We start from the raw sequence: 10,703 nt of genomic DNA, 5'->3' as shown, positions 1-10,703 counted from the left end.
TTTTTCAATCAATGCAAATACATACTTTTTATTAATAGATATAGTTCGTTTTTTGTATCACTAACACTAAATATAAAAGACAAAATTCTTCAGTGGTAGGAACAGGAATCAACTATGACTGATATTTGTGACTAATTTATAACATATAACACTTTGCACTAAGATGATCTAGAATTATGTACATTAACTTTTAGAGCCTATAGCAAGTCCAATAATAAGGACAATTTTCCACTCATTTTTTTTTCTAATAAGGGATATATAAACCTTACATTTCCTGCCAAACTATTTTGAATAAGTTCTCCATTAATTTGCTTATATTTCAAAAATCTAATGATCACAGTGAAATATTTTGAAGAGTTTAAATAAATCGAAAATAGTGATATATCGAAGTATTACAAACATAATTTGCATATAAAGTCTAAGTAATTAATTTTTTTAAAATGTGGCATAAAAACACTTAATTACCTTCCAAAACTACCGTGTATTCGTTTGGGATGGGCAACGTGGTGACAAACCAAAATACAAACTGCATAATTTAAAAAATTGAGTATTTGAGAAAATGATTGTAATCATCATTTAAAGGATTGTATCTTGACAAAATTGGACAAAAAGTACCTTTGTTTTGAATGTACTAGAAATTATATGCGCATTTACATTCCACATGAACAAAATCACTGATATTCTATGTTAAGTTTGGGGATGGATAGATAACCTCAAAGAACATACCCTGTGATATGATTATGAGTTAAAAAGCTTGGGCGGAAGAAGTGGACTTTACTAATAGATTGAACAGTAACATCATTATTTTAAAAATTGGCTATTTTATACAGGTTCTGATACTGTTTTTGTAATATTGTTAAAGAACAACTCCAATCACCACTAAATAGTGTGGATTCATATACCTAGTTCAGCAAAACTTATTAAATAATACTGTTTGTTAAGGTCGCTATATTACTTACAATTGCAAATAGTTTATCTATGATTTTAGTAATTTGTTTCAACAGCATATATTAGAAGAAGAGTGAATAAAGTTTTAAAAGAAATTCAATGTTTTGAATTTATAATTTTGATTAAATGTCATTAGAAATTTGAATGTAAACGAATATAAAGTAAATGTTATTAATTAAAAAAACTTTTAATACATTTTTTACTATTAATCAGAGGTTATAGAATTAAAATAATTGATATTAGATATACTAACAAATTTAATTATTTGTTGAAAAACCCTGAAACTGTCCTTGTAGTTTCTGCAGAAAATTAACAATAAATTAAAATTAAGTTCTCCAACTTTTAACTTCATAGTTTAATTACTTAATTTTGTGAGGTTATGAGCACAGAATACGTCAGGTCCGTCTTTGTTGGTGGTTTTATTTAAAACATTCTTGTTCTTTGGTTATTGCGCCGATCTCCGTAATTTCTATTCATTTTTTTATTAGTAAATCATCCTCAATATACTGCATTAAACAAAAAATTACCAGCAAGAAAGTTTAGTTTACTGCTAATTTATTTTACTTTTGGTTGCTTAAACCAAGCTTTAGCTATGAGTAGTTATATTTAAATATATGAAAGGGGTCATAAAGGTAATTAAATTTAATTAAAAATATTTTTTATTTTGTATGAGTCAATAGCTGATTTACAGATTTGCCGCCTCTGGGCTATCAATCTTTTATTTTCTTTATTGACCTTTGAAATTTGTAATCTTCGTTCACAATTATTCAAATTTTATTTTTTATAAATAAAATTTGAATTTAATAACTTGAGAACTAAGGCTTTGTGTAAGATCCTAATAAAGCTTACACAATGAGTAAAGTTGGTACGTATTTTTTATTACACTCACACTTTAACATCAATAAAATGATTCTCTGCCTTTTTTAGCAAGAAAAGCTTCTCTCATCGTTTATCAATTGTTCATGAAGAAATGTTTCAGTAAATTTCTTATTTCTTAGACTTTTTATATATGTTTATGTTTTTAAGTCATCTGATATTAGGTCTCTTCTGTTACAAAATTAGTTTTTTTGGTAATTTTGAAAGATATTTGCTGCTTCTTAAAATTTGCTGCTCTAGTCAACAACCTGCAGGTAAATCTACCATTGATAGAAGGAAAAAAAACCAAATTTAACAGTATAATTATATTTCGCATCAACAATATAATTTCATATCTACAAATTTTTAATAATTGATTTTCCTATTGGTTCAATTTACATTAAAATTCTTGATCTTCTGTACAATTTTCAGTCGAATGTCCAAATTCTAGAAAATAAAAGTATTACCAGAAAATGCAAATTACATAGTTTTCTTATTAATCTTATTGATTTACATATTCAAAAATGTACCCCTTAACAAATCTAAAAAGAGGGCAATGACGAAGATGATTTGCTTACAAAACACCACCAGTGGGCCCAGAATCCATTCTTGGTGCAGCCAAAAGTGAAGCTATCACATCATTAAGAAGTCTGTTTGCAAGAAGGAGATAATTGGAAACACTTTGCAGGCAAGCTAAAGGACACAAAAATGGATCTTCCTTCTATTTTACCAATCAACTGTTTCGTTTAAGAAATGTGCAAAATACCATTGGTGACTGATTGTTTAACCATCTCTATAGGTATCACAAACTATCAAAATGTCACTGGTACTTAGAGGAGGGAGAAAGTGCAGACCAAATTATCAATAAGTGCCTAGCATTCACGCTTGTGGGATTCAAATACAGGGGCAAGCCTCAAAGTTTGCCTAGTGGTGTTGAAAAGTTCAAACCAAAGTGCCCGATTAGAATTTTCAAGGACATCAGCTTTTGGTGGTTTTAAATGAGCCATGACAGATCTATCAGTAGGCATATGTACACTGAGGTTCATACTTTTTAATTAATTATTTGGCAACAAATTTTTTAACAAAATTCGTTCGAATTGGATGTTTAAGCTACTAGCTATTAAGTCCTAGTTTTGATCATTTTTACTGCTGCAAATTTACTTCCGTAACATTAAAATACTACGAAAAGAATTTTTTATATTTGAATCTTTTAATCAATAATAGTATTAAATAATGGAATTGATTTAGTTTAATGGAGAATTTATTATGATTAACAATACTGATCAGTTTTCAGAGTTCAAGAGGACTGAGTTATCATAACTTCATAATTAAGTTAACAAAAGTGAATAAAAACTTGAAAGTCTTTAAAAGTAAATTTATTTTCGACATACCTTCACATATATCACAATAGTCCCGTGGTGGCGGTTTAATTTTAGTTTCTTTGTCAGCTTGATTAATAGGTGGTTCATCTTCACCTTGAGTGGGGCAATCTTCCGTTTCGTGAAGATCAAATTCTTCACATATATCGCAATACATTCTAGGAGGTATTTGCTTTGAATCCATTTTGAAACCTAGCCTACAGAACAAACAGCATTATTAAAATATGTGACAAAAAATTGGTTCTGCATTAAATATTTCAATAAATGCAGTGATAGGAGAAAACAAAAAATCAGAAGAATTATTCCATAAAGGAAGATAATAACAGTGACAGAATACAGAGAGTTAAAAGAACGATTAAAGGGAAGCCACTAAGCAAAACAAAACAAGAGTCTAGATCAGAGAAAGCTACATTGGTTCTGCGGTATTACAGTTTGTTCTTGCTATTAAGATAGGCATTGACGTAGGGACAATTTCAGAAGAAGAGTCTCTAGGTCAGAGAATGTTACATTAGTTTTGCAATATTCCAATTTGGTTCCTTCTATTACAATAGGCAAGAGAAATTTGGATATTCATAACATATCTAAAGAAGATATTCTTAAATATTCAGAGTAACATTGGCAGAAGACGAAGAATAAGAAAAATTATTACAGAAAAGCCACTAAGAAATACAAAAATGTCAAAACAAGAGTCTAGATCAGACAAAGCCACATTGGTTTTGCAGTATTACAGTTTGGTCTTGCTATTGAGATAGGCAGAAAAATTTTGGAGGGAAGTCTAGGTTACCTTGGTTTCTCATGAATATAGTTTTGCCTCTGCCATTGAGATAGACAAGAAAATTAATTATTTTCAGCAGATGAAGAGAAAGCCTTAAATATTTAGAGCAGAGTCAAAGAATTAGATGAAAGTTTGAAGAAGAAGCAATGACGTAGTGAGAAAATTGCAGAAGAAGAGTCTCTAGGTTAGAGAATGTAACATTAGTTTTGATATATTCCAGTTTGGCTCCCTTTGGTTACATTGGATCTGCAGCTTTTAGCTTGGCCCCTACCATTGAGGTCAGTAAGAAAATTAGTTATTTGCAATATGTGGAAAGACAACCTTAAGTATTTAGCATAACAGTGACAAAAGGAGACTAAAGACTTGGAAAAGGAACAAAAGCAATGGTGTAATTGAAAAATGTCAAAAGAAAAGTCTAGACCAGAAAAAATTGGAGTTAGAAGTGGGCAAGGAATATGTTTGGTACACATAGAGATAGGAAAGACACATTAGCATAATTTCAATGACACAGTAGGAGGGTACTTGAAAAACTGGAACACCGGAAAAAGTGATTAGAGATTCATCAGACAAAAATAATGTAATGAAGATCGAAAAGGAATAATTGATAAAATTAAACTTACGAAGTTAGTTCATCTACAGCAGACGAACTGTAACCCATTTCTAAAATCTCTATCCTAGCTTTCTGTTCTTCGCTTTTCTTCTGCATGTCAGCTATGATTGAATTTAAGAAATTAACTTGATTTTCGGCGAATAATTTGTCTTCCATCAATTGTTGGACATCACCCGTTGAACCATTCGGTGCAACCTAGAAATATGATTTGCAAGGTTAATGTTATCGTTAAATCGAATTTAATAATAAACAAAAAGAATTTATCAAAACTATAGACTATTCACTACAATATACAAGGGTGTCCAAAAACTATTGACTTACCTTAACAACATTATCTTTCAACATCTTTATTTCTGTAATTAATTTCTGTAACTGTAGATCTTTTGTCGCAGCAACTTCATTAATGGCGTCCAAACTCTTCTGCAATTTTTCCACTTGAGTCGATTTTTTATTCAAAATATCCTTCAGATTTTCAATTTCTTTTCCAGATTTTTCACTCTGCGTCGTCTGAGATTCGCATTCTATTTTATATTTAATCAAATCTTCGTTCTTAACACGAAGTTCTCCTACAATTTTTTCTAGATTAACAATAGTTTCTTCGCTACGAGTTTTATAAGTTTCGTGCTCGATTTCTTTTTCTTTGATACGATCAGTAACTTCCTTAGCAGTTTGTAAATCTCGATTCAATTTCTCGTTTTCTGTAGATAGTTTTTCGATACGTTTATTACATTCCGAAATTTCTTCTTTTACGGCTTCACTTTCACTTTTAACTTTATCCAGATCTTCTAACTTATTCGTAAGTTGAAGTTGTGTTTCTTTATAAGAAGACACTTCCTTACCGACATCTTCCAATTTATTTATTCTCTCTTTCAATTCCGATATTTCTTTATCTTTATTTTCGATTTTTGTTAATAAATCCGATACTTGAATTTCGAATTCGTCGTGTTCTTCTAGTAATCTCTTCAACTTATTCTCACTTTCAATTCGTATTTCTTCTATTTTTGTTTCTAGTTCTTCGTTTCTTTTATTTAAGTTGTCATTTTCTTCGGTTTTTTTAGCGACCATTTTATTAGCTTCGGTTAATTCTTCTGTTTTATTAGCGATTTTGTTATTAGCTTCGGTTAATTCATCAGATATTTTAACGATTCTTTTATTAGCTTCGTTTAATTCTTCTGTTTTATTAACGATTTTATTATTAGCTTCGGTTAGTTCCTCGGATATTTTAGCTAATCTGTTATTAGCTTCGTTTAATTCTTCTGTTTTATTAGCGATTTTGTTATTAGCTTCGTTTAATTCTTCTATTTTATTAGCGATTCTGTTATTAGCTTCGGTTAATTCTTCAGATATTTTAGTGACGTTATTATTAGTTTCTGTTATTAATTTTTCGATTTCTTCTTTTTGAAGTGTGATTTGATTTTTTAAATCGTCGTTTTCTTTCTTTAAATCATTATCAGTTTGTTGTTTTTCTGTTAATATAGTTTCCATATCTTTATTTTTATTAATAATATCAGTTTGTAAAGATTTTATTAATTCGTCGTTTTTAATTTCTTTTTCTGTCATTATATTTATTTTATCATCTAATTCTTTACATAGATTTTCTTTTTCTTGTACTGAGATTTGTAATTGTTCGATTATATTTGTATTTTCTTTATTAATTTTATTTGAATTTTCAATATCGTTATTTAATTTGTAAATTGTTTCTGATAGTTCGTCGCTTTTATTTAAATAAATATTAAGTTGAGTATCTTTTTCTAATATTTGTGAAAGTAATTTTTCTTCTTCTAATTTAAATTCACTAACCTTTACTTCTACATTTTTTTTATTTTCTTCTCTAACATTTTCTATATTTTTTTCTAAAGTTTCGATAATTTTCAATTTATTATTCAATTCAAGTGAGAGATTTTCGATTTTCAAGTCGCGTTCTTTGATATTATTAATAAATTCGTTTTTGACATCTTCTAGTTCTTTAACTTTTTCTTTTAAATTTTCTTTAATTTCATCTCTTTCTTTTTTCAAAGTCGATTCCACATCACCTAGATTTGTTTGATATTGTTTCAAGTTACTAGATACTGATTCCAAATCAATTTTCATAATTTGTAGTTCTTTTTGCAAAGATAATATAATAGTATCTTTTTCTTCGATTTTATTGGATAAATCTTTAATTTGGTTATTTTTTTCAGTTACAGTGGATTCTAAATTTTTTAATTTCATATCTAGATCATCAATCGCTTGTTTGCTTTTATCTTTCGTAGTTTCTAATTCCACTTTTACGTTTTCGTAATTTTTATTTAGTTCGTTATAAGCTGCTGTTTCTTCATTTAATTTATCTTCCTTTTCTTTAAGTTTATCTCTGTAACGTTCCAATTCTATTTCTTTTGATTTTAAATTTTCTTCTAATTGTTTTTTCAGATTATCCAAATTACAATTGGACGTTTCTAATTCTACTTTTAACAAATTTAATTTTTCTTTATACATTTGACAATCTTCTTCTCGACGTTTTATAGTATCGTTGAGCTTGACAATTTCTGTATCTTTCGATCGTAAAATTTCTGCTTCTAATTTCAATTTATCTAATTCTGTAACGAGTAGTTCATGTTCGGTTTGAAGTTGGACATAGTTTTCCTCTTTGGAGGTTAATTTTTCGGTTAATTTTTCCAAATTTTCATTATTTATGATAATCTGTTGATTTAGTTTTTCATTTTCGGTTTCTTTTTCTTTCAAAAGTTGACGAAGTGAAATTAACTCTTGTTCGATATCCGATGAATTGGATTCTTTTGTTTTTAGAACGTCTTGGATGTTTTCTAAATCGAAAATTTTTGCACTCAGTTCCATTTTCAGTCTTTCTATTTCTTTTTCCAAATTAGACTCCGTAGTGAATTTTTCGTTAATCAAGTTTGCTAAGTTCGTCGATTTTTCTTCTAGTTGTTTGTTGATAATTTCTTTTTCTTGTTTTAATGCGTTTACATCCTTTTCCCTTTCATTATATACTTTTTCCAGTTCGCCATATCTGCCCAGGTTTTCTTCCAACTGTTTTTTAAAATCTGCTGTTGTTCTTGAAATTTCTTGGTTAAGTACATTAACTAATTCAATCTTTTCATTTAAATCCGCTTTGCAGTGATTAATTTCATCTTGTAAGGATTTAATCAGTACTGAAAATAAAATATATTTTTATACTATAAATTGCTACCCCACATTATTTGTTTATGAAGTAGAGGCTAATATACGAATTTACATTGTTTTTTAAGCACCACTACACTAGATTATTAGAATAAGATGAAACTAAATATGTTTTTAACAAAAGTTTTATTAACCTGTACCTCAGGAATTATGAATAAAAGCACGAACAAGTTTATAGAAGGAAGGAATGAAAACATAAAACAGGTACTAGAAAAGTGACTGTGTCATCAAATGTAAATTACTAGATTAAGGGAAAAAGAAAAGAAAATTATACAAGGTGGAAATGACACAATTAGAACAAATAAATGACATAACAATATTCAACATAATAATAATCAAAATAGAGGAAATCGACAAGAAAATATAAGAAAGAAATTAATTAAAGATATAGAGAGAAAATTTATATAAGAAGTATAAACATATATAAACAAGAATACAAAAAGAAGAAATGAAGAAGACAAGTATTAGAAGAGTGATTACAGTGACATTAAACGGAAATTACTAGATGAAAAGAAGAAGAAAAAGATATTTTTGAACGTGGGAGTGACATAATCAGACAAATAAATGACATTACAACATATAATATTAAAAAAAATGAACAAGAAAATGTAAGAAGTAAATCAAATATATAGAGAGGAAATTTATAGAAGCATAAACATATAAACAAGAATACAGAAAGAAGAAATGAAGACATGAAGAAGACAAGCAATAGAAGAGTGAAGACAGTGATTTTAAATTGAAATTACTAGATGAAAAGAAGAAGAAAAAGACATTTTAGAAGGTGGGAGTGACGAGGAAATAAAAGAAAAAAATAATATTATCTATGTTAAAATTGATAGAAGTATCAAGAGGATAAAGAAATACAAAGATAGATAATAGGAGAATTGTTACAGTAACAGAAAGAAAAGAAAAAAAACAGAAATTTCAGAAGAAGAAAATGGCATAAAAAATACTTTCGATAGACTGTCAGTGAACTAAATGTACACCAAGTAAAAAAAATAGTTTGTTGGTTTCGGAAAGGACAGCAAGGAAATGCTATTTAGTGAGAATTAGTAGAACAATTATAAAAATATCAGAAAAATGATGAGATGAAAAAATATTGTTTATTGCCTTTCGACAAACAACCCTACTGAACTACCCCTGTTAAAATGAATTAAACAGTATAAATTTACAAACAAAAAAAATATACAGAAAGTCTGCAATGGTTCTGTGGAAGCAAATCAACTATGGGTTATCCTTAGAAGAAGGGCTTCAATGAATAAGGACTTTATAGACTCGCTAGAAGCCTATGACATGTAAATGAATCCATTTCGCACCTCCACTCAAATAGTGTCATAAAAAAACTATGGAGTCATAAACATTTGAAATTAATCTTAACTTCACATATCAGATGATAATTCAAAAATTTGCTAAGTTACTGCAATAGTAACTATTTACATGACATTATTTGGGATTGGTTTTTTGAAGTTTGCTTGCACCAATTGTACAATAAAAAAATTTTTTTTTTGACTTATGACACTATTTGAGCAAATCTGCGGTTTGTATGGTGTTTTAGAGCAGCAATTACTTATGCTGATATATTTGAACTACTATGACTTATATTTTCATATACTGAGACAAGTATTGATATATTTGAATTAGTTTCCGGCTTGTCAGTCTGCTACTGGAGTCTCTTTAATGAAATTCTGTTTATAATGACTGTTTTGAGGCATGAAACATAATTATTATAGTATCGAATTGAAGAACAAAAGTGCCAAAGAACCTCTCGAAATAACTTTGAAGACTGTTTACAAATAGTATAAAATGGATAAGGTCATTTATGAAGGAGAAAAGATCTGAATGTTGTTCAAACTGGGAAATAAACAGATGAAAATGTATAGAAAGTGAACAAACTTGTTAATTCAAACAAGAGATTCAGTATTTGAGAATTTAGAGAAGAAAGAAACATGAAAAATGGGCCAATGTTTTTATTCACGTGTTTTTGCTGGCTAAAAGTCTTCCATATCCTGATTAATCAACAGATTTAGCACCATGTGAGTTCTGGGTCTATTAAAAAAATACAAAAATTGCCAACAAGGAAATGTTTTCACATTGAGAAGGTCACGACAATGCAGATAAGAAGAAGCCTTCCAGTTATTGATCCAAATAATTCATCATTATTTTTTTACCTCGTATGTTTTCATTCAACTGTTATTTAATCGATTTTTCACCAATTATTAAATATTTTTCAGAATAAGTAGTCCATTTACCGTATTCTAGAGAAATGGAAATATACATTCTTATTTTTTAATGGGACAACCTTTATAAATGACCGTACCTGCTGTACTAGCATGATCTCCTTCCAAAATGATTTGTTGACTCCTGGATTGTTGCAGTTGCTCCTTTAGAAAATCTATTTCCTCTTTATATTTTATCAAATTTTCTTCGGCTTCGAATAATTTATTGGCATCTGTTTCCAGGTTATCGATTTTCTGTTTTTCGCATAATAGTTGTTTTTCCAGTTCGTTAATTTTCATTAAACTGTCTTTATCTTTCGTCTGAAATAGAAATAAGGTGTGTGTGTGAGAGAGAGAAAGAGAGAGGTTGGTTGTTTTTTTTATGGTAGGATTGTGGAAGAGATTTCTTGTTTAGCCCTGATATAGGAATTACTCCTCTGCAGAGCCGGATTTAGAAATTAGGTTATAAAATCCCTTAGCAAAATTAAAATTCTAACCTCTAAATCGTCTTTAGAAATAACGGTTTCTTCTAATCTGAAAAGAATATCTTCGGATTTACGTTTTTCTTCATCGAGTTGAATGGTCAATTGAGTATTTTCAGCTTTTAGTGTATTCAATAATTTCATGTCTTCTTCAAGTTTCCCAGCAATTTCTTCACGATACTAAAAAATACAATATAAATCTAATAAAATAATAAAATTGAATGGAATAATATATATTAATAAAAATAATAAGAAACAACT

General features: G+C 28.7%; 1 protein-coding gene across 8 annotated transcripts in view; it reads right to left on the bottom strand.

Moving 5' to 3' along the window:
- Window positions 1-2,114: 2,114 nt before the first annotated feature.
- LOC130449891 (CAP-Gly domain-containing linker protein 2) overlaps window positions 2,115-10,703 on the bottom strand; it is a 69,974-nt gene continuing 61,385 nt past the window's right edge. For all 8 annotated transcript variants that reach the window (XM_056787953.1, XM_056787952.1, XM_056787948.1 and 5 more), the window contains 6 exons: window positions 10,458-10,622; window positions 10,062-10,281; window positions 4,889-7,716; window positions 4,578-4,762; window positions 3,195-3,379; window positions 2,115-2,250 (listed from right to left, as the gene is read on the bottom strand). In XM_056787953.1, coding sequence (XP_056643931.1) covers window positions 2,204-2,250; window positions 3,195-3,379; window positions 4,578-4,762; window positions 4,889-7,716; window positions 10,062-10,281; window positions 10,458-10,622 — 3,630 coding nt within the window. In that variant the 3' untranslated portion in view covers window positions 2,115-2,203. The remainder of the gene's footprint in view (window positions 2,251-3,194; window positions 3,380-4,577; window positions 4,763-4,888; window positions 7,717-10,061; window positions 10,282-10,457; window positions 10,623-10,703) is intronic.

Source organism: Diorhabda sublineata, chromosome 10 (assembly GCF_026230105.1).
Source record: "Diorhabda sublineata isolate icDioSubl1.1 chromosome 10, icDioSubl1.1, whole genome shotgun sequence".
Lineage (NCBI taxonomy): Eukaryota > Metazoa > Arthropoda > Insecta > Coleoptera > Chrysomelidae > Diorhabda > Diorhabda sublineata.
The sequence above is the reverse complement of the archived record's forward strand: the minus strand, read 5'-3'. Positions and strand labels throughout refer to the sequence as shown.